Raw genomic sequence first — 25,797 nt, forward strand, 5'->3', positions numbered from 1 at the left:
GGGAGGGAAGGAAGGAAGGAAGGAAGGAAGGAAGGAAGGAAGGATGGATCAATCATAATTCTGATATGTTTCCAGACTCCTGTTAACAAATGGGGATAACCAGAACTAGGAGGGTCCTTATAGAAATTAACCAGATAAAAGACACTTGTCTGATTTCTCTTGATAATGGCAACCTATTCACTGAATAAATACACACTCAAGAGCAATTTCTTTTTAGCAGTAGAATTTTTTAAAAGTACAAGTCTGTCATGAATAAGCCAGTTTAGCTTTCAGCAAATGGGATCTAGTGGGACAATAAATTCTGGATATAAAGAAAGCACTTTAATACATTTTCCTATGATTTATTTTCTATAGATACAGTGAAACATAAAAGGCATAGTGTCTTCTTACTTCTCAGTAGTCCCCCTATGAGAAACAATGGAAGAGGCTTAAATAATTTGTAAACTTGAGGCCTTGATTTTTTAAATGTGAGACTTTATTTTCATTGAATTATCATTTTGTGTGGCAAATAAATTCCTTTCTGCCTGCAAGAGAAAAAGACAGCTTCCAACAAGGACAATATGACAGTGCCCTTCCAAAAGGTTTGAGATTTTTTAATTTAGCTTTTATCTTTTAAGGTTAAGTAAAACATTCACATGGTACTCTAGATTTATTGTCATGAACAAAAGTATATCCAAGCTGTTAATCTCGTGAAACATTTATGAACAATCTGGAGACTGGGCTCTAAACTGAGTTCTGGCATTAGGAAATAAAAACACTTGTTGACTTTTATGCACTGCGAAACTTTTCTCATCTATAAACATGGTGATTGGATGAGATCAGCTCTAAGGCACCTCTGAGCTCTTGTTCCTGTAAGAGTCCTTTACAAAGTTTTAAATTCAGAAACTAATGCATAACTATAAAAACAGGCACTCTCTAGTTTTTCACAATTAAACTAAAAACTATAATAGCATGCTATTCATTTTAAAATTTCTGTCTTATAAAATGTTTTTAATATGTAATTAGACAATATTAAACATGTTTAGAAGATCTATTGCTTTTTCCTTAATATCATGGGCAACATATCTCTGCAAATTAGGGAATAACCTAAGTAGAAGAATAAATTATCTTTTCCATTTCCAAAAGCTACATTACAAATTAGGCTATAAAACTTTTGATAGATGCTCCTTGTTAATAAATTACTAAAAGTAAACCACAATAATTCATCAAATATTAAACTGTACAATTATTTATGTTCTAAAACAAACCATAACATTTTTCATTTCTCTTGGTTTTATTAAGTACATAAAGAGGAAGCAACAGAACTAGAGACAGACAACTGAAGGAAAGAAGAGAGTATGAAATCCGTAATAAGTATTTTATTATAGCTTGAAAAAACTTATTTAATTTTACTAAAAAAGGAAAAAATTTGGAAGAGATGCCTGAAATAAACATGACAAAGAATTTCTGTGTTATATCAATCAAAACCTGCAGATCTTGTAATTTCCTCACTTGTAGTAAGGCATATGTTCTCCATTTTTATCTTGCATTTAAAGTCTACAAAAGGCCCAGCACAGTGGCTCACATCTGTATCCCAGCACACTGGCAGGCTGGCATGGGCAGATCACCTAAGGTCAGGAGTTTGAGACCAGCGTGGCCTACATGGTAAAACCCTGTCTCTAATAAAAATACAAAAATTAGCCGGACACGGTGGCGGGCGCCTGTAATCCCAGATACTCGGGAAGCTAAGGCATAAGAATCACTTGAACCCAGGAGGAGGAGGTTAGGGTGAGATGAGATCATGCCACTGCACTCCAGCCTGGGCAACAGGGTGAGATTTTGTCTCAAAAAAATAAAATAAAATAAAAAATAAAGCCTACTAATCTGCAGTCTACAAAGTGCTTATAATAAAGGCAGATTTTTTGAAAAGAACCAAAAAATGGCTTTATTAAAAATCTTCACAAACAGCTCTGAAAATACTCACCAAACAAAATATTCCCACATTTTTGTACATAACTCAGAAGTTAGAAAGCAGTTTCACAGAGCTTATACTATTATCTCCAAAGTGGTTATTAATAATTTTTAAAGACTACTTCTGAAATACTTTTGAAAACAACTGTTTAAATTTCCGATGTTACAACTTTAATAGCGTTAAATCAGAATTTAGTCCAACGGAAACAGATCTTAATAAGCCAGAGGGTTCAAGGGACTTGCCTGAGTCCAACGTTTGTGTGTTCTTTCCACAACACCACAGGTGGAATTTAGAAATCGTCAATAAATAAATAAATAAATAAATAAACAGGTTTAAATGTTTTATCACCAAATCTAGTAGGAAACTTTTCATTACTGATAAAAATGTAGTCATGGCAATGTACTAAGTATGCAAATACACAGGTTGCCAAGTTAATGGCTTATCTTACTGCATTAAGACACTAAAAAACTAAACTAAAATTTAATATAAAAGAATATGAGCTATTCCTCTCCCTGAGACTGTTCATTGCTATACCATCCTTTTATAACCTCTCCTCCTTTTTCTCTGAACAATTAAACATTAAGAATTATTTCCTAAGAGAAGTACTGGAATACTGGGGAGGGGAAGGGGAAGAGAGGAGGAACAGAGATCTGATTTATCTAAAAATTATCCTTAAAGCAACATTTTGGTTAACATGAACTTGACTTTACCTCCTTTTACCGTGCTTCACTTTACTGTACTAGTCAGATACTACACATTTTACAAATTGAAGGTTTGTGGCAAACCAGCATCAAGCAAGCCTATCAGTGCCATTTTTCTAAAAGCATGTGCTCACTTCATGTCTCTCCATGACACTCCGTGTCACAATTTGGTAATTCTTGCATTATCTCAAACTTACTCATTATCATTGTATCTGTCATGGTGATCTGTGATCAGTGTTCTTTGATGTTAAGATTTTAACTATTTTGGGACACCACAAACCATGCTCATATGAGACAGGGAACTCAACTGATAAATGTGTGTGTGACTGCTCCACCAACCAGCATTGTCTCTCCCTCTCCTCAAGTCTCCTTATTCCCTGAAATACAACAATATTGAAAGTAGGCCAACTGATAACCCTACAATGGCCTCTAAGTGCTCAAGTGAAAGCAGGAGTTTCAAATCTCTCCCTTTATATCAAAAGCTAGAAATGATTCAGCTTAGTAAGGAAGCCATGTCAAATGACGTGACAGCCTAAAGCCAGGCCTCGGTGTGGCCAACAGTTAGCCAAGTTGTGAACGCAAAGGAAAAGTTATTGATAGAAATTCAAAGTGCTACTCCAGTGAACACATGAATGATAAGAAACCAAACAGCCTTACTGCTGATATGGAGAAAGTGTAAGTGGTCTAGATGGAAGACAAACCACAACATTCCCTTAAGCCAAAACCTAACCCAGTGTAAAGCCCTAACTCTCTTCAATGCTATAAAAGCTTAGAGAAGTGAGGAAACTGCAGAAGAAAAGGCTGAAGTTAGAGGATGGTTCATAAGTTTTACGGAAAGAAGCTATTTCCTGAACATAAAAATGCAAGGTGAAACAGCAAGTACTTATGCAGAAGCTGCAGCAAGTTGTCTAGCTATTATAAGATCACTGAAGAAGGTGGCTACGCTCAACAACAGATTTCAATGAAGACAAACAGCCTTCAATTGGAAGAAGATGCCATCTAGGACTTTCATAGCTAGAGAGAAGTTGATACCTGGCTTCAAAGCTTCAAGGACAGGCTGACTCTGTTGTTAGGGGCTAATGTAGCTGGTGACTTTCAGTTGAAGGCAACGCTCACTTACCATTCTGAAAATCCTACGGCTCTTAAGAATTATGATAAATCTACTCTGCCTATGTCCTATCAATAAAAGAACAAAGCCTAGATGACAGCACATCTGTTTACAGCATAGTTTTTACTGCATAATGTAAGCTCATTGTTTAAACCTAATCCTTAGAAAAAAAGATTTCAGAATATTACTGCTCATTGACAATGCACCTCGTCACCCAAGAGTTCTGGTGGAGATACAAAAGAAAATGAATGTTTTCATGACTGCTAACAATATCCATTCCACAGTCCATGGATCATGGAGTAATTTTACCTTGCAAATCTTATTTCAGAAATAAGTTTTGTATGTCTATAGCTGCCATGGATAGTGATTCTCTAATGGATCTTGGCAAAGTAAATGGAAAACCTTCTCGAAAGGATTCATCATTCTAGATGGCATTAAGAACACTGATGATTCATGGGAGGAGGTCAAAATATCAACATTAACAGGAGTCTAAAAGAAGTTGATTCCAAGCAGCACGGATGACATTAAGCAGTTCAAGATTTAGGTGGAGGATGTCACTGCAAGTGTGGTGGAAAGCAAGAGAACTAGAATTAGAAGCGGAGGCTGGGCATGGTGGCTTATGCCTATAATCCCAGTACTGTGGAAGGAAAAGGCATGAGGATCACTGAGAACAGAAGTTCAAAACCAGCCTGGTCAACATAGTGAGACTCCCTCTTCACAAAAGAAAAATTAAAAAGTTAGCTGGGCATGGTGGTGTGTGTCTGTAGTCCCAGGTAAGGAGAAAGCTGTGGCAGGATTGCTCGAGCCCAAAAGTTTGAAGCTGCAGTTAAGCCATGATTGTGCCACTGCACTCCAGCTTGGGCGACAGAGTAAGACCCTGCCTCAAAAAAAAAAGGGGGCGAGCCTTAAGGAATTGCTATAATCTTTTGATAAAACAAACAGATACAGAGTTGCTTCTTATATATGAGCAAAGAAAGTGATTTTTTTGAGATGGAATCTACTACTGGCGAAGATGCTGTGAATATTGTTGAAATAGCAACAAAAGATTTAGTTGGTTGATAAACCCGTGGCAGGGTTTGAGAGGACTGACTGTTTTGAAAGAAGTTCTGCTGTGGATAAAATACCAAAGCGCCCCATGCTACAGAGAAATCTTTCATGAAAGTCAATTGATCCAGCAAGTTCACTATCTTATTTTAAGAAATTGTCACTGCTACCGCAGCCTTCAATAAACACCACTGGAATCGGTCAGCAGCTATCAAGAGGGAGGTCACCAGCAAAAAGATTATGACTTGCTGAGGGCTCAGATGATGGGTAGTATTTTTTATCAAACAAGTATTTTAAAATTAAGATTGTACATTTTTTAGACATAGTACTATTGTACACTCAACAGAGTACAGTACAGTGCAAATATAACTTTTATATGTACTGAAAATCCAAAAAACTCATCTGACTTTATTGTAATATTTGCTTTACCTCAGTGATCTGGAACCAAATTTGGAATATCTCTGAGATATGCCTACATTTCCTTGATTCCTAATGTGAATATGATACATGTGAAAAATGAACCTAGTAAATAAGCAATTCAAACTATGTAGATAATAAACCTAAAAACCATATACACTGATATAGTCTTTGATATACCCTATGACAAAACACAGCTTAACAAAAAATATGTAATGCACGCAAATGTTAAATACCTTATATCTTGCAGCTATATTTAGCTCTCTACATAAGAAAAGCCCTGGGAAAACGTTTATACATATTTTAAAAGGAGAACGTTCCCGCTTTAAACAGTAACATTTTATAATAAAAATACTGATGCAACTGTTTCAGTATTCAAAAATATTTATTTCATTACAACTCTCTTCCCCCTCTCCCAACAAAGAGTTAAAGAATAATTTTCTTGTTAGAATCTTAAGCATAAAAAAACTGACAAAGTCAAAAAATAAAAAGATAAACTACCCAACTGTTTTATCAATGCTTTAATACAAATTCTGCAAAGGAGGAAGGGCTCAACAAAATATACGCCTAGCTAAGTCAGAGAAGGCACAAACTTTCAAACCAATTAACTCAGAGTCTGTTTCAGTTCTGAAAAGTTCTTAAGCTTAAAAAAAAAAAAAAATCTAAGCTGGCTGAATTTTTACGAGGCAGGAATGAAATACTGAAGAGAGACATCTTCTTGAACCAAAACAAGATGAAGAAGAGTATTGTCCCAAATATTGCATAAAGCCGTTGTAGGATTTATTTGCTGACCCTCCAAAAACTGCAGAAGCTTCCGATTATCTACCCGCACTTGCACCATGCTGTCCAGGTCTCTGTTTTGAGGCACACCAACAGCCGACTTTGGAGGGTTTCCAAGATTTTTAAAATAACTTTTAATAGACACCACCTCCGTCTCTATGCTCAGGGTCATCCTGCCACTGAGGTTTGCTTCCAGCAGCACGTGACTGCCCACGTTCGCCATCCTCTCCACGATGCTCCTCAGCGTCCTCCAGCGCGGCAGGTGGATGCTCACGTCCGAGGCGCGCGGGCTGGGCGGCAGGCAGTCTCGCCACACTCTTCTGGGAAGCACCCGCACGGGCAGATCGTGCATCACGCTGCGAACACGGCCCAGGGGTGAGGCCAGCTCCACCACCACGGTGAGGCAGGGGCAGTGCTTGTGGGTGAGCTGCAGCTTCAGTGAGGACGCGCCCGCCGCGCTTCTCGCTGCCCTGGACAGGTGCTCCGCCGTCAGCTCCAGATGGATCTCATTGAGCCCTTCCGAGACACCTTCCATGCGAAACTGCTGGAAGGCCCGCTGCTGCACCTCGCACCACAGCCTGGCCTCCTGAAGGCCGCCTGAGCCCACGGAGCCGAAACACATCCTGTCGGGGCACACGCGGAGCACGCAGATCTTCACCAGTCTCGCCAAGGTGCTGCTGACTTGGATGAACAGGTCTAGAGAGCCCTTGCCTGTGATCTTAGCGCGAAACTTCATGATGTTGGCGAAGGCAACGCTGGGCCCTCTGAGGAGGATGCCACACGTTCACGCTCCCTTCCGGTCCACTTGGGTCCGCTGCGCCGCCCTCCCTCCGGCCCCCAGCAGGGCAGGCACTCCGGTTCCGGGTTCTGCTCTGGGTTCCGCGGCCCTCGGCCTGGGGCCACAGAAGGGCGTCCCTAAGCCCTTTCTTACCTTCCCTCCAGCCCTCTCACAAAAGGCTTCCCTGTTTCAACTCTGGTTATTGAAAGAGTAGGCATTCTATTGCAGAAACTTCTTAGTATTCTAAACACTATGAAGACAAAATCATCACTCGGATAAGCACTTTTAATCTCTTCGGTATATACACTGATACCATCTTCATCAATCGGCATATATGAAGATACAGTGCCATATGTCTTATGAAATTATAGCATACTAAGCACATATTTTACAATCTCATCTTCGCACATAAAATATGTAACAGGCATCTTTCCATGTTGGTGAGACATACTTACATCATTCTCATGGCTGATCGGTTTTCCAATATATAGAGTTATAACACAAATGACAATTTTAGATGATTTCCAATTTTTTGCTATTATGAACAAAATGAACATTTTTGTACAAACTAGTTTTGCCTATTTACCCAATTATCTTCTTGCATTAAATTCGGAGGTGAAGTGCTGGTCAATGAAGGCACATTTAAAATCCTAATAAATATTCTCAAACTGGCCTGCAGAAAGCTGCATGAACACTCCAGACCATAAGCAACACTGAGTATTAGCAATCTGATTTATCTGTAGCATTCTGCCAGGCAAAAAAAAAAAAAAAAAATTTCAACTTGCACTGTATGTGAATTCCATTTTATGTCCCTTTCATCTTTTCATTAAGTTTATTTTTTTTTTAAGATCTCTAGCAAGAACATCAACCCTCTGTCCATTACATGTACTGTAAATAACTTCCTCAGTTTATCATGTGACTTTTTACATTGTTTTTAGTGCTCTTTGCCCTTGGGAAATATCGAATCTTTTTATGTCAAATCTATTGACCTTTTCTCTGCTACTTCTAGGGTCATGCTTTCAAAGTCCTGTTTCTGACTTTAAATGTTATCTGTTTTTATGACTTAGTTGTTTGACTCAGTTGAAATCTTTTTTGGAGTACTGAATACCCAGCTGATACACACAATTCACTAAATTCACTTTTCCACTAGTCTGAAATGTCAATTTTATTTTAAACAAAAATTCTCATTTTCTCATGAATGTTTCCTGACCCTCTCTATATTTTCTCCCACTGCCCTATCTTGCACCTGTACCAGTGATTTAATATCTATATTATATTTCAATATTGAATAGGACAATCTATCAGAACTTCTCTCGTTCTCTCACAGATACTGCTCCAGATGAACTTTAAAATATTTTGTCAGAGTCTAAAAATAATCTTCCTGGAATTTTGATGGGAACTGTCACCACCCTCACATATTACATACTTACACTTCTCTGTTTACTGTCTAGCTCTAACCACAATAATGTAAGTTAGAGGAAAGGAGTTCTTACCTGTTTCATACACCACTGTACACCCAACATTTAAAACAGTATCTGGCATGCAATTGGTTTTCAACACATTTGTTAAATGAATATATGAAATGTATCAATTGCAAGATAATTTCAGGATATTTAAAATATCTACATTAAATTCTCTCACTTATTCAAACTATATTTTTATGACTGTCAATAAATCGTTCAGCTCTGTTCTTGGGGACTTCACATAATATACAATATCTTGAAATCAGCCAAGTTACTGAATCTCTCTCCTGAAATCATTTTTCAATTGATCTTTTATGTTTCTTATGTAGAAAATCTTACTATCTTCATGTACTGTAATTATGGCTCTTACTCTTCAAGGTTTATGCCATTTATTTAACTGGCATTGCATTTGTTGTCATTTTCAAAACACTGCTGAGTAACAGTGGTACTAGCAAGCATCTCTGTCTTATCTGTAACTAATAAGGAATGCTCTAGACCAGTGATTCCCAAATTCTTTGTCATTAGTGCCCCCAAGAGTCTTTTAGGTTTTTTCCCTAATTGCTCTAAATGTTATGAATAATATAATAAATATACTATATATCTGTATTATACACTATATATCTTTACTTTATATGTCAAGATTTATTTTGTCCGCTCAAGAACTACTGACAATACATGCTCTAACATTTCACCATTAACATGATGTTTGCTATTAATACTTTACTGTGCACATAAATTATCTACTTTTAGTTTCTTGGGATTCTATTTTTTAAATTAGGAATGGATATTAAATTTTATTAGTTTTCATCATCTTTCAAGATTTTTTTTACCTAATACAGCAAATAAAAGTAATAAATTTCTAAGTACTCAATTACTCTATAATCTAGGAATAAACAGTACTCAGTTCCATGTTCTAGTCACTCCTGGATTTGATTTGCTAACATTTTATTTAGGAGTTCTACATCTCTAATTTTACTTGTAACTGGTCTAAAATTATTTTTTCTTGTATCGTTTCTGTGTTTTTTGGTATCTAGACACATTTAGCATTTCAATATTATTGGGCAGTTCTATATCCACAGCAGTTAGGTTTCACTTACAGAAAGAACGTGAAGTTTCCCATACTTGTCATCTTATAGTAGCTTAAATAGTATAGGAATATTCTGTTTCTTGTACGTAGCTTCTAAAGCCATCTATTTATAGTGCCTTGTTGGCTATGATTATTTGGGAATTTCTTTCACGCTTATATGTCCATATGTCTTAAAATATATGTCTATATTTTGAGAAAGTCAAAAATGTCATTTTGATTTTCAAATTTAATATGCTACTTTTATGTATCACTGTAGTTTTTATCACCTTTTTCATTCTGTCTTGAATATGGGTATTTTCTCAGGGTTAGATGTGGCAATCGACAATTGTTTTACTAGTTTTTATAAATAACAGTCTTTGATGTAAGTTGTCAATCGTATTTTCTTTTTTCAGAAGAACCATGATCAAGTTCATCATTTTCCACTTCAGTATCAACTCCTCTCTGCATTTTGCTATCTTCTTCCTACCTTTCTGGATTGAACACTTAGTCCATTTGTTTCCATTCTCTTTGTTTAATAACATTTAGAACCACTATTTTTCCTACCTGTAGCTTTGATCATATAGCATTATTACATAAAATTATGAAAAGCCACTGATTTAGACTTAGTTGCTGCACTACACCCAACAGAGAAACTCAAAATGGAGTCACTCATGCTAGGTTTCCAAATCACAAACGAAAATCTAAACTGTTTACCTGTAATATCTGACGTTGCAGGAAATCTTGAGGAATGCATTAAAGTTTCTTTTACGGAATCTCTTTATTTACTTATTCAGTGAGCTTCCCTGATGCACATTTTAGATCAAGAGCCAGAAAACTGATTTAGTGGGAGAGATCAGCATGGCGATGGGAGGCAGGCCTGGATTACAGCTCCATAAAGAGCTGCAGAGGCTCACCTTGTGGATTTTAGCTCCTGATTCAACTGCAAGAACAAACCAGCAATCTCAGACCCTCCGAAGGAAGTGTACTGCTCTTGCAGGACCTGGGAGACACTGCAAATACTGTGAGTGCCCTAACCGCGGAAGTGGGAAAGGCTGACCCTCTTCTCCTGAACACTCACCTCCACTGGAGAAGCTGAAGGTCTGTTTGCGGGGGAAGTTTCTGACTTTACCTGGAGCTGACTCAATATGGAGAGGCGGGTGAAATACAGGGGTAGAGGAAGCAGCAGAAAGGCTCTGGGAGCTTGCTGCGTTCCCAAGCATCCCATTCCTGCCTGGCACCACAGGGATACATCAGGAGGGTGGCCTGAGGAGCAGGGGTTAAAACCCCACAGGGAGAAGGAATTCTCTAGCTGAATTTTGTAACAATTTTGAATGGGGTGAGAAGCCTCCTGGCCAGAACTCAGTGTAGGGGAGGACGCAAATCCCCTGTGCAGACTCCAAAGGCCCTTTTAGTTTGCAGCTGGAAGGCGGGTAGTCTGAGGCAGATTTTCAAGCCTATCTTGCCCTCTACCTGGAAACAAACTCAGGGCTGCTGGTGAGGGGGCACAGTGAGAGTGAGACTGGCTGTTCTGTTTGTGTAGAAGCTGAGTGAGGCCTGTGACTGCCAGCTTTCCCCCACTTCCCTGACAACCTGCATGACTCAGCAGAGGCAGCCATAATTGTCCTAGATACACAACTCCAGTGACCTGGGAATCTTAACCCATCCCCCGCAGCAGCCACTAACGGACCCACCAAGGAGAGTCTGAGCTCAGACATGCCTGACCCCCACCCGATGGTCCTTCCCTACCCACCTGGGTAGTGGAAAACAAAGGACATACAATCTTAGGAGTTCTAGGGCCCCACCTACCAATGGTCCCTCTCCACACTACTAAAGCTAATGCTTTCTGCAAAGTACCACCTCCTGGCAGGAGGCCAACTAGCACAAAAATAGAGCATTAAACCACCAAAGCTATGGACCCTCACAGAGTCCACTGCACCCTCTGCCACCTCCACTGGAAGAGGCACTGGTATCCACGGCTGAGAGACCCATAGATGGTTCACATTCTGGGCAGACAACTCCCAGTACCCAGAGCCAGGCAGAATTGCTGGGTGGCTAGACCCAGAAAAGAGACAACAATCAAGTAGTTTGGCTCACAGGAAGTCACACCCACAGGAAAAGGGAGAGCGTGCTACGTCAAGGAAATACCCTGTGGGACAAAAGAATCTGAACAACAGCCTTCAGCTCTAACCCTTCCCTCTGACAGAGCCTACCCGAATAAGAAGGAACCAGAAAACCAACCCTAGTAATATAACAAAATAAGTCTCTTCAGCACCCCCCAGAAAGTCACACTAGTTCACCAGCAATGGATGCAAACCATGAAGAAATCCCTGATTTACCTGCGGGGTGGGGAAATATCTAAGAGGTCTGTTATTAAGCTGATCAAGAGGGACCAGAGAAACGCAAAACCCAATGCAAGGAAATATATATTAAAAAAAAAAAAAAAAAAAAGCCAGGCGCAGTGGCTCAAGCCTGTAATCCTAGCACTTTGGGAGGCTGAGGCAGGTGGATCACGAGGTCAAGATATCGAGACCATCCTGGTCAACATGGTGAAACCCCATCTCTACTAAAAATACAAAACATTAGCTGGGCATGGTGGCACGTGCCTGTAATCCCAGCTACTCAGGAGGCTGAGACAGGAGAATTGCCTGAACCCAAGAGGCGGAGGTTGTGGTGAGCCGAGATCGCACCATTGCACTCCAGCCTGGGTAACAAGAGCAAAACTCCATCTCAAAAAAAAAAAAAAAAAAAAAGTGAAGGGAGAAATATTCAATGAAATAGATAGCTTAAAGAAAAAACAATCAAAAATTAAGGAAACTTTGGACACACTTTTAGAAATGCAAAATGCTCTGGAAAGTCTCAGCAATAGAACTGAACAAGCAAAAGAAAGAAATTCAGATATCGAAGACAAAGAAAAAGGAATAAGGAAATAAGGACAAGCCTCCAAGAAGTCTGGGATTATGTTAAATGACCAAACCTAAGAATAATCAGTATGCCCGAGGAAGAAGATAATTCTAAAAGCTTGGAAAACATAACTGGGAAAATAATCACAGAAAACTTCCCCAGCCCTGCTAGAGACCTAGACATCCAAATACAAGAAGCACAAAGAACATCTGAAAAATTCATTACAAAAAGATCATCACCAAGTTACACTGTCATCAATTTATTCAAAGTTAAAACTAAGGAAAGAATCTTAAGAACTGTGAGACAGAAACACCAGGTAACCTCTAAAGGATAACCCATCAGATTAACAGCAGATTTCTCAGCAGAAACTCTACAAGCTAGAAGGAAGTGGGGCCATATCTTTAGCCTCCTCAAACAAAACAATTATTAACCAAGAATTTTGTATCCAGTGAGACTAAGCATCACATATGAAGGAAAGATACAATCTTCTTCAGACAAACAAATGCTGAGAGAATCCGCCATTTACCAAGCCACCAGTACAAGAATGCTAAAAGGAACTCTAACTTTTGAAACAAATCCTGAAAATATAACAAAACTGAACCTCTTTAAAAAATAAATCACACAGGACCTACAAAAACAAAAATATACATTACAAAGCAAAAACAAACAAACAAACAAAAAACAAAGTATAAAGATAACAAAGATCAAGATGAATGCAATGGTACCTCACATTTCAATACTAACATTGAATGTAAATGAATGCCTTAAATGTTCCACTTAAAAGATACAGAACTCAACAACCAAATCTCTGCTGTCTTCCAGAGACTCACCTAAAGCTGTAGAAAAAGGCATTTCATGCAAATGGACAACAAAAGCCAGCAAAGGTAGCTATTCTTACATCAGACAAAACAAACTTTAAAGCAACAGCAGTTAAAAGAGACAAAGAGTGACATTATATAATGGTAAAAGGCCTTGTCTAACAGGAAAATATCACAATCCTAAACATACAGGCACTAACACTGGAGCTTCCAAACTTATAAAACAATTACTAATAGACCTAAGCAATGAGACAACAACACAATAATAGTGGGGGACTTCAATACTCCACTGACGGCCCTAGACTGGTTATCAAGACAGCAAGTCAACAAAGAATGGATTTAAATGATACCTTGGAACATATGGACTTAACAGATACATACATAATACTTCATCCAACAACCGCAGAATACATTCAATTCAAAAGCACATGGAACTTTCTCCCTGATAGACCATATGTTAGGCCATAAAACGAGCCTCAATAAAGTAAGAAAATGGAAATTATATCAAGCACTCCTTCAGATGTGGAATAAAACCAGAACTCAACTCCAAAAGGAAACTTCAAAACCATGCAAATGCATGGAAATTAACCTGCTCCTGAATGAACACTAGGTCAAAAAAAGAAATCAAGATGGAAATTAAAAAATTCTTACAACTGAATGACAATAACGATATAACCTACCAAAACCTCCAGGATACAGCAAAGGCAGTGCTAAGAGAAGTTCATAGCCCTAAGCACCTACATCAAAGACTGAAAGTGCACAAACTGATATTCTAAGGTCACACCTCAAAGAACTAGAGAAACAAAACCAACCAAACCCAAACCCAACAGAAGAAATAAAATAACCAAGATCAGAGCAGAACTAAATGAAATTGAAATGAAAACAACAAAAATACAAAAGATAAATGAAACAAAAAGCTGGTGCTGGGAAGCTGAGGCAGTAGAATTGCTTGAACCCAGGAGGTGGAGGCTGCAGTGAGCCAAGATCGTGCCACTGCACTCCAGCCTGGATGACAAAGCAAGACTTCATCTCGAAAAAAAAAGATAGTTCTTAGAAAAGATAAATGAAACTGACAGATCATTAGCATGATTAACCAAGAAAAGGAGAGAAAATCCAAATAACCTCACTAAGAAACCCAACAGGAAATACTACAACTGACACCACTGAAATACAAAAGATCACTCGAGGCTACTATGAACATCTTTACACACATAAACTAGAAAACCTAGAAAAGATGAATAAATTCCTGGAAAAATATAACACTCCTGGCTTAAATCAGGAAGAATTAGATACCCTGAACAGACCAATAGTGAGCAGCGAGATTGAAATGGTAATTTAAAAATTACCACCGAAGTCAAGTTCAGGACTAGATGGATTCAGTAGAATTCTACCAGACATTCAAAGAATTGGTACCAAACCTTTTGACACTATTCCACAAGATAAAGAAAGAAGGAACCCTCCCTAATTTATTCTAGAAAATAACCCTAATACTTAAATCAGGAAAGGAAATGACCAAAAAAGAAAACTACGGACTGATATCCTTGATGAATATAGATGCTAAGATCCTTAATAAAAAACACCAGTAACTGAATCCAATGACATATCAAAAAGATAATCCACCATGATCAAGTGGGTTTCATACCAGGGACGCAGGGGTGGTTTACCATACACAGGTCAGTAAATATGAGATACCACATGAACAGAATTAAACACAAAAATTACATGATCATCTCAATACATGCAGAAAAAGCATTCAACAAAATCCAGCATCCTTTATGATTAAAACTCTCAGCAAAACTGGCATGCAATGGACATAGCTTAATGTAATAAAAGCCATCTATGACAAATCCACAGCCAACATAATACTGAATGGAGAAAAGTTGAAAGCTTGAAAGCATTCCCTTTGAGAACTGGAAAAAGAGAAGGATGCCCACTCTCATCACTCCTCTTCAACATGGTATTACAAGTCCTAGCCAGAGCAGACAAGAGAGAGAAAGAAAGGGCATCCAAATCAGTAAAGAGGAAGTCACTGTTTGCTGACAATATGATCACTCACCTTGAAAACTCTAAGGACTCCTCCAGAAAGCTCCTAGAACTGATAAAAGAAGTCAGCAAAGCTTCCAGATACACGATTAATGTACATAAATCAGTAGCTCTTCTATACACCAACAGCAACCAAGTGAAGAATCAAATCAAGAACTAAACCCCTTTTACAACAGCTGCAAAAATAAAATAAAATAAAATACTTAGGAATATACCTAACCAAGGAGTTAGGTCTTTCAGAAGACCTATACAAGGAAAACTACAAAACACTGCAGAAAGAAATTGTAGATGACAAGAACAAATGGAAACACAACCAATGCTCATGAATGGGCACAATCAATATTGTGAAAATGACCATACTGTCAAAAGCAATCTACAAATTGAATGCAATTCCCATCAAAATACCACTATCATTCTTCACAGAATTGGGAAAAAAAAAAACAATTCTAAAATTCATATGGATCCAAAAATGAGCCCACATAGCCAAAGCAAGGCTAAGTAAAAACAACAAATCTGGAGGCATCACACTACCTGATTTCAAACTATACTATAAGACCATAGTCACTAAAATAGTGTGGTACTGGTATAAAAACAGACACAGAGACCCATGGAACAGAAAAAAGAACCCAGAACACCTTTTCAACAAATGGTGCTGGGATAATTGGCTAGCCACATGTAGGAGAATGAAATTGGATCCTCATCTGTCACCTTATACAAAAATCAACTCAGGGTGGATTAAAGACTTAAACCTAAGACCTGAAACTATAAAAATTCTAGAAGATAATGTTGGAAAAACCCATCTACATGTTGGCTTAGGCAAAGATTTCATAACCAAGAACTCAAAAGCACATGAAATTAAAACAAAGTATAGCTGGGACCTAATTAATCTAAAGAGTTTTCCATGGAAAAAGGAACAGTCAGCAAAGATGACACAACCTACAGAGTGGGAGAAAATCTTCACAATCTATGCATCTGACAAAGGACGAATGAATATCTAGAATCTACAACCAACTCAAACAAATCAGGAAGGAAAAAAAAAAAAAAATCAGCCGAGCACAGTGGTGTATGCCTGTAATCCCAGCACTTTCAGAGACTGAGACAGGTGGATCACGAGGTCAAGAGATTGAGACCATCCTGGTCAACATGGTGAAACCCTATCTCTACTAAAAATACAAAAATTAGCTGGGCATGGTGGCACATGCCTGTAGTCCCAGCTACTTGGGAAGCTGAGGCAGGAGAATCAGTTGAACATGGGAGGCAGAGGTTGCAGTGAGCCAAGATCGTGCCACTGCACTCTAGCTTGGCGTCAGAGCAAGACTCCATCTCAAAAAAAAAAAAAAAAAAAAAAAAGAAAGAAAAAGAAAAAGAAAAAATGAAAAAACAATCCCATCAAAAAATGGACTAAGGACATAAATAGCTCTCGAAAGAAGATATACAAATGGCCAACAAATATGAAAAAATGCTCAACATCACTAATTATCAGGGAAATGCAAATCAAAACCACAATGCATATCATCTTACTCCTACAAGAATGGCCATAATCGAAAAATCAAAAAACTGTAGATGTTGGAGTGGATGCAGTGAACAGGGAACATTTCTACACTGCTGGTAGGAATGCAAACTACTACAGCTGCTATGCATTATTTTTGCAGCTATTGTGTGTGTGTGTGTGTGTGTGTGTGTGATGGAATACTACAGTCATAAAAAGGAATGAATTAACAGCATTTGCAGTGACCTGGATGAAACTGGAGACCATTATTCTAAGTGAATTAAATCAGGAATGGAAAACCAAACATCATATGTTCTCACTGATATGTGGGATCATATGAGGATGCTATGAGGATGCAAAGGTGTAAGAATGATACAATGGACTTTGGGGACTTGGGGGAAGAGTGGGAGGGAGGTGAGGGAGAAAAGATTACAAATATGGTGAAGTGCATACTGCTAAGGTGATGGATGTACCAAAATCTCACAAGTCACAACTAAAGAACTTACTTATGTAACCAAATACCAACTGTACCCCCAATAACTTACAGAAAATAAAAATAAGAGTCAAGAAATTAGTCATCAAGAGAAATCTGGTCTGCTACCTGTTCTTGTAAATGAAGCTTTATCAGAGCATAGCCACATTCATTTGACTCCATGTCATCTAAGGCTGCTTTCACACTATAAGAGTAGAGCTGAGTAATTACAACTGAGACTTCATGGCCAAAAAAATAGTACACTGCCCTTCACAGAAAGAGCATGCCAGTCCCTGTTAGGTGATGGCAGGTGGGCATCCTTTCTCCCAGTAACATTCTCACATGAAATATTTTCTGCAGTTAACTCCTTAATTTTGAGATGTAAGGACGGGCGCAGTGGCTCACGCCTATAATCCCAGCACTTTGGAAGGCTGAGGCAGGGGGGATCACCCGAAGTGGGGAGTTCAAGACCAGCCTGACCAACATAGACAGAGAAACCCGGTCCCTACTACAAATACAAAAAATTAGCTGGAGCGTGGTGGCACATGCCTGTAATCCCAGATACTCAGGAGGCTGAGGCAGGAGAATCACTTGAACATGGGAGGTGGAGGTTGCGGTGAGCCGAGATCCACCATTGCACTCTAGCCTGAGCAACAAGAGTAAAACTCCACCTCTAAATAAATAAATTAATTAATTAACTAAAAAATTTTCAGATGTAGAAGACACTTCTCGTTTCCAGCACTGGTATTTTCTTCATATTGATTAGAATATATCAGAAACTAGGAGGAAAAGCCAAAACCATTGGAAAACATGTAAAAGCATCTTCACCGTGGGAGTCATACTGATGCAAAACTGAGCAAATGATTCAAACTTACGTTTACAATAGGAATTTCTAAAACTATTCAGCATGCCTTCCCAACATTCAGGTCTTTTAATTAATTTTATTATTTGGAATTGGGAAACTTGGTGCTTTGCTGTTTTGTTTTACCAAACAGCAGTTTACAACTTTTTTTATTTTTCTGAGCATTTTTATTAGGTTTACAGAAAAATTAAATCAAAATTCCATGTAGTCCTTCACTGCCACTCCATCCTGTTTCCTGTTATTAACATCTCGCATTAGTGTCGCACAGCTGTTGCTACTGATGAGCCAACACTGATATGCTATTAACTACATTCCACAGTTTACACTGTGGCTCTTTGTGGTGGACATTCTATGAGTTTTGACAAATGTAGAACTTATAATGCATGTATCCAACATATGTATCATACTGAATATGTTCACTGCCTTAAAAGTGCCATTTTTTTCTCTTTTCTTAGCATAGCAATTAAGTTTTTTAAAAAAACTTTTTTTTCAGGCTAGGTGCACTGGGGCTTATGCCTGTAATCCCACAGCACTTTTAGGAGGCCAAGGCGGGCAGCTAATGAGGTCAAGAGATCAAGACCATCCTGGCCAACACGGTGAAACCCCATCTCTACTAAAAATACAAAAGTTAGCTAGGTATGGTGGCATGCGCCTGTAATCCCACCCACTCAGGAGGCTGAGGCAGGAGAATCACTTTAACCTGGGAGGCGGAGGTTGCAGTGAAATCACACCACTGCCACTCCAGCCTGGCGATGGAGTGAAACTCTGTCACAAAAAATAATAATAATAAAATAAATAAATAAAACCACATGGGGACTTCCACCAAAATGGCTGAATGGGAACAGCTCCGGAGCGCAGTTCCCAGTGAGAGTGACCCAGAAGGCGGGTGATCTCTGAATTTCCAACCAAGGTACCAGGTTCATCTCAATGGGACTGGCTAGACAGTAGGTGCAGCCCAAGGAGGGCAAACTGAGACAGGGTGGGGTGTTGCCCCACCCAGGAAGTGCAAAGGGCTAGAAGACTCCTTCACCTACCCAGCGGAGGCCATTGGGGACTTTTCCGACCACTCCGGCCCTCCGACTCAGATACTGTGCCTTTCCCATGGACTTTACAGCCCACAGACCAGGAGATTCCCACCGGTGCCAAAAACACCAGCGCCATGGTTTCCAGCATAAAACTGGGCAGCCAATTTAGCTGGTGCCCTGGGTTACCAGCACAAAACTGAACAGCCGTTTTAGCTGGCGCCTGAATGGCTGCAAGACAGAACTGCCCATTCCCCCTGAAAAAAAAGAGGGCTGAAGGCAGGAAGCCAAGTGATCCTACCTCCACAAAGACCTGCAAACTGAAACCCATTGACTCCAGATTTTTGCAGCCAGCACAGCAATTTGAGCTTGACCTGGGACAGTCAAGCTCTGTGGGAGAGAGGGGCATCTGCCATTACAGAGGAAGTTCTAACCTTGCCTGTGTAAACAAAATAGCAAGGAAGTTTACACAGCAGCTGGGCAGACCCGGCAGCAGCTCAGTAACGCCTCTGCAGGCAGTCTGACTATATTCCCTCCTTGCTGGGTAGGGTGTCTCTGAAAAAAAGGCAGCAGCCCATCAGGGACTTATAAATAGAGCTCCAACTTCCTGGGACACAGCACCTGGGAAAAGGGGCCATTGTGAGTTCCACTCCAGCAGACTTAAACATCCTGCCCAGCAGCTCTGAAGGAAGCAACAGAGTTCCCAGTACAGCACTTACAAAGTGATAAGGGACAGATTGCCTCCTCAAGTAGCTCCCTGACCCCTGTATATCCAAAGACACACCTCATACAGAAGAGCCCTGGGTGACATCTAGAGGGTACCCCTCTGGGACAAAGCTACCAGAAGAAGGAACAGGCAGTAATACTTGATGTTCTGCAGACCCTGTGGGTGATTCTCAGGCAAGCAGGGTCTGGAGTGGACCTCAAGCAGTACTGCAGCAGAGGAGCCTGTCTGTTAGAAGGAAAATTTAATCACAGAAAGAAATCGCTTCAACATCAACAGAAAGGACATCCACTCAGAGACCCCATCCGAAAGTCACCAACTTCAAAGACCAAAGGTAGATAAATCCACGAAGATAGGAAGAAACTAGCACAAAAAGGCTGAAATCACCAAAAACCAGAAAGCGTCCTCACAGAAAGGGAACAAAACAGGATGGAGAATGAGTTTGATGAATTGACATAAGCAGGCTTCAGAAGGTGGGTAACAGCAAACTTCTCTGAGCTAAAGAAACACGTTCTAACCTAATGCAAAGAATCTAAGAACCTTGAAAAAAGGTTAGATGAAATGCTAACTAGAATAACCAGCTTAGAAAACAACATAAACGACTTGATGGAGCTGAAAAACACAGCATGAGAACTTGGAGGTCTGAAGTTTCAATAGCAGAATTGATCAAGCAAAAGAAAGGATATCATTGATTGAAGATCAACTCAAAGAAATAAAACAAGAAGGCAAGATTAGAGAAAAAAGAGTAAAAAGAAATGAACAATGCCTCCAAGAAAAATGGATTACGTGAAAAAACCTAATCTGCATTTGATCGGTGTACCTGAATGTGATAGGGAAAATGAAACCAAGCTGGAGAACACTCTTCACGATATTATCCAGGAGAATTTTCCCAACCTAGCAAGGCAAGCCAACATTCAAATCCAGCAAATACGGAGAACACCACAAAAATATTCCTCAAGAAGAGCAACCCCAAGGCACATAATTGTCAGATTCACCAGGGTTAAAACAAAGAAAAAAACGCTAAGGGCAGCCCAAGAGAAAGGTCAGGTTACGTGCAAGGGGAAGCCCTTCAGACTCACAGCAGATCCCTCGGCAGAAACCCTGGCTTGTAAGCCAGAGGAGTGTAGGGGCCAATATTCAACATACTTAAAGAAAAGAACTTTCAACCCGGATTTCATATCCAGCCAAACTTAGCTTCATAAGTTAAGGAGAAATAAAATTTTTTAGACAAGCAATTGCTGAGAGATTTTGTCACCACCAGGCCTATCTTACAAGAGCTCCTGATGGAAGCAATAAACTTGGAAAGGACCAACCAGTACCAACCACTGCAAAAATGTACCAAATAGTAAGACCATCAACACAATGAAGAAACTGCATCAACTAATGGGCAAAACAACCAGCTAGTGTCAAAATGGCAGAATCAAATTAACACATAACCATATTAACCTTAAATGTAAAAGCACTGAATGCCTGAATCAAAAGACACAGACTGGCAAATAGGATAAAGAGTCAAGAACCATCTGTGTGCTGTACTCAGGAGACCCATCTCATGTGCAAAGACGCACACAGGCTCAAAATAAAGGGATGGAGGAAGATTTACCAAGCAGATAGAGAGGAAAACAAAGCACGGGTTGCAATCCTAGTCTCTGATAAAACAGAATTTAAACCAACAAAGATCAAAAGGGCATTACATAATGGTAAAATGATCATGCATCAAGAAGAGCTAACTATCCTAAATATACATGCACCCAATACAGGAGCATGCAGATAGATAAAGCAAGTTCTCAATGACCTACAAAGAGACTTAGACTCTCACACGATAATAGTGGGAGACCTTAACACTCCACTGTCAATATTAAACAGATCAACAAGACAGAAAATTAACAAGGATACCTGGGACTTGAACTCAGATCTGGACCAAGTGGACCTAACAGACATCTACAGAACTCGACACCCCAAATCTATAGAATATACATTCTTATCAGCACCGTATTGCACTTACTCTAAAATTGACCATGTAATTGGAAGTAAATCACTCCTCAGCAAATACAAAAGAACAAAAATCATAACAACCATCTCTTAGACCACAGTGTGATCAAATTAGAACTCCGGATTAAGAAACTCACTCAAAGCCACAGAACTACATGGAAACTGAACAACCTGCTCCTAAGTGAGTACCGGATAAATAATGAAATGAAGGTAGAAATAAAGATGTTCTTCAAAACCAATGAGAACAAAGACACAACATACCAGAATCTTTGGGACACATTAAAAGCAGTGTATAAAGGGAAACTAAATGCCCACATGAGAAGTGAGGAAAGATCTAAAATCTACACCCTATCATCACAATTAAAAGAAGTAGTGAAGCAAGATCAAATAAATTCAAAAGCTAACAGAAGCCAATAAACAAATAGATCAGAGCAAAACTGAAGAAGACAGACACAAAAAAACCCTTAAAAAAAAATCAATGAATCCAGGAGCTGGTTTTTTGAAAAGAGAAATAAAACAGATAGACTGCTAGCCAGACTAAGAAAAAAGAAAAGGGAGAAGAATCAAATAGATGCAATAAAAAATGGTAAGGGGGATATCACCAGCAATTCCACAGAAATACAAACTACCATGAGAGATTACTATAAACATCTCTATGCACACAAACCAGTAAATCTAGAAGAAATTGATATATTCCTGGACACTTCTACCCTCCCAAGACTACATCAGGAAGAAGTTCAATCCCTGAATAGACCAAAAACAAGGTCTGAAGTTGAGGCAGCAATTAAGAGCCTACCAACCAAAAAAAGTCCAGGACAAGACGGGTTCACAGCCAAATTCTACCAGATGTACAAACAGGAGCTGATACCATTCCTTCTGAAACTATTCCAAACAATACAAAAAGAGGGAATCCTCACTAATTCATTTTATGAGACCAACATTTCCCTGATACCAAAACCTGGCAGAGACACAACTAAAAAAGAAAATTCCAGACCAATATCCATGATGAACATAGATGCAAAAATCTTCAATAAAATACTGGAATACCAGTTGCAACAGCACATCAAAAACTTATCCATCACAATCAAATTGGCTTCATCCCGGTGATGCAAGGCTGGTTCAATATACAGAAATCTATAAACTTAATCCATCACATAAACAGAACCAAAGACAAAAAACACATGATTATCTCAATAGATGCAGAGAAGGCCTTCAACAAAATTCAACAGCCCTTCATGCTAAAAACTCTCAATAAACTAGGAATCAATGGAACATATCTCAAAATAATAAAAGCTATTTATGACAAACTCACAGCCAATATCATACTGAACAGGCAAAAACTGGAAGCATTCCCTTTGAAATCTGGCACTAGACAAGGGTGCCCTCTCTCACCCTTCCTATTCAACAGAGTATTGGAACTTCTAGCCAGAGCAATCAGGTAAGAAAAAGAAATAAAAGGTATTCAATTACGAAAAGAGGACATCAAATTGTCTCTATTTACAGAAGACATGATTGTATATTTAGAAGACCCCATCATCTCAGCCCGAAATCTCCTTAAGATGATAAGCAACTTCAGCAAAGTCTCAGGAAAAATCAGTGTGCAAAAATCACAAGCATTCCTATACACCAATAACAGACAGACAGAGAACCAAATCATAAGCGAACTCCCATTCGCAACTGCTACAAAGAGAATAAAATACCTAGGAATACAACTAACAAGGGACATGAAGGATCTCTTCAAGGAGAACTACAAACCACTGCTCAAGGAAATAAGAGAGGACACACATAGATGGAAAAATATTCCATGCTCATGGTTAGGTAGAATCAATAATGTGAAAATGGCCATACTGCCCAAAGTAATTTATAGATTCAATGCTATCACCATTGAGCTACCACTGACCTTCTTCACATAACTGGAAAAAACCACCTTAAACTTCTTACGGAACCAAAAGAGAGCCCACATAGCCAAGACAATCCTAAGGAAAAAAAAAACAAAAAACAAAAACAATGCTGGAGGCATCAGGCTACCTACCTTCAAACTATACTACAAGGCTACAATAATCAAGACAGCATGGTACCGGTACCAAAACAGAGATATGAACCATATGGAACAGAACAGCGGCCTTGGAAGTAACATCACACATCTACAACCATCCGATCTTTGACAAACCTGACAAAAACAAGCAATGGGGAAAGGATTCCCTGTTTAAAAAATGGTGTTGGGAAAACTGGCTAGCCATGTGCAGAAAGCTAAAACTGGACCCCTTCTTTACACGTTATACAAAAATTAACACCATTAAAAACCCTAGAAGAAAACCAATGCAATACTATTCAGGGCACAGGCATAGGCAAGGACTTCATGACTAAAACACCAAAAGCAATGGCAACAAAAGCCAAAATAGACAAATGGGATCTAATTAAACTTAAGAGCTTCCTCACAGCAAAAGAAACAATCATTAGAGTGAACTGGCAACCAAGAGAATGGGAAAACATTTTTGCAAGCTACACATCTGACAGAGGGCTAATATCCAGAATATACAAAAACTTCAACAAATTTACAATAAAAAGACAAACAACCCCATCAAAAAGTGGGCAAAAGATAGGAACAGACACTTTTCAAAAGAAGATATTTAGGCAGCCAACAAACATGAAAAAATGCTCATCATCACTGGTCATTAGAGAAATGCAAATCAAAACCACACTGAGATACTCTTATGCCAGTTAGAATGGCAATCATTAAAAAATTTGGAGACAACAGATGCTGGAGAGATGTGGAGAAATAGGAACGCTTTTACACTGTTGGTGGGAGTGTAAATTAGTGCAACCATTGTGGATGACAGTGTGGTAATTCCTCAAGGATCTAGAAACAGAAATACCATTTGACCCAGCAATCCCATTACTCAGTATATATCCAAATGATTATGAATCATTCTATTATAAAGACACATGCACATGTAAGTTTACTGCAGCACTGTTTACAATAGCAAAGACTTGGAACCAACCCAAATGCCCATCAATGATAGACTGGACAAAGCAAATGTGACACATATACACCATGGAATACTATGCAGCCATAAAAAAGGATGAGTTCATGTCTTTTGCAGGGACACGAATGAAGCATGAAACCATCATTCTCAGCAAACTGACACAAGAACAGAAAACACCACATGTTCTCACTCATAACTGGGTATTGAACAATGAGAACATATGGACACAGGGAGGGGAACCTCACATACTGTTGGGGGGTGAGGGGACTAGGGGAGGGACAGCAGGGGGTGGGGGGATTGGGGAGAAATAACATTATGAGAAATACTTAATGTAGGTGACAGGGGGATGGATGCAGCAAACCACCATGGCATGTGTATACCTATGTAACAATTCTGCATGTTCTGCACATATACCCCAGAACTTAAAGTATAATAAAAAAAAAATTCCGTGGTTATCTCAGAGTTTCCAACATGCATTTATAACTAAACCGAGTTTACTCTCAAGTAGCACTTTCCCATTCATGGGTAGTGGAAGTACCTTATAACAGAATATTCCCACTTTCTTCTTAACATTGTCGTCACTCATTTGAATCATCTACAAGCTATCATCACCATAAGTTTTGCTGTTGTTATTCTTTAGAACAAACTCTTGTCCATCAAATCAATTAAGAATAAGAAAAACTGAAAACTGTATTTTACCTTCATTCATTCTTCTATAATGTTCTTTTCTTCATGTAGATCTGAGTTTCTGACCTACATCATTATCATTTTGTTGTTTTTTGATGAATATCTTTAAATGTTTCTTGCACGGTTTACTGGTAACAAATTTCCTCAACTTCTGTTTGTCTGAGAAAGTATTTCTCATTCACTTCTGAAGCATAATTTCACTTGAATGCAGAATTTGATGGTGGTAAGTGGATGACTAGAAGGAGATACTCAGACAGCTGAGCTGGTAAAGCATTATCTCTGGGTGTTATCTGTGAGGGTGTTTAGTGAAGTGACTGGCATTTGAATCAGTGGACTGAGTAGGAAAGCTCTGTCCTCACCCATTTTGAGTACGCACCACAAAGCTGGTTGAGGGTCTTGATCAAAGAAAAAGGGACCCCTGCCTTTTTCTTTGAAAGGCAAACTCTCTTTTCTGAAACCAGGACACCCATCTTCTTCTGCTCTTGAATCATGGTC

At 39.1% G+C, this 25,797-nt stretch overlaps 2 protein-coding genes across 3 annotated transcripts in view; both read right to left on the reverse strand.

Annotated features, from left to right (window-relative positions):
- The window catches only part of EXOC2 (exocyst complex component 2), a 216,493-nt gene that overhangs the window by 167,172 nt on the left and 23,524 nt on the right, over positions 1 to 25,797 (reverse strand). The window lies entirely within an intron of this gene.
- Positions 1 to 25,797, reverse strand: part of HUS1B (HUS1 checkpoint clamp component B) — a 48,972-nt gene continuing 23,175 nt past the window's right edge. Inside the window, exon 1 of the mRNA XM_074398380.1 lies at positions 1 to 25,797. This exon is cut by the window's right edge and continues 23,175 nt beyond it. Coding sequence (XP_074254481.1) covers positions 5,901 to 6,737 — 837 coding nt within the window. The 5' untranslated portion in view covers positions 6,738 to 25,797 and the 3' untranslated portion in view covers positions 1 to 5,900.

This window comes from Saimiri boliviensis, chromosome 4, assembly GCF_048565385.1.
Source record: "Saimiri boliviensis isolate mSaiBol1 chromosome 4, mSaiBol1.pri, whole genome shotgun sequence".
In the NCBI taxonomy this organism is placed as follows: Eukaryota; Metazoa; Chordata; class Mammalia; order Primates; family Cebidae; genus Saimiri; species Saimiri boliviensis.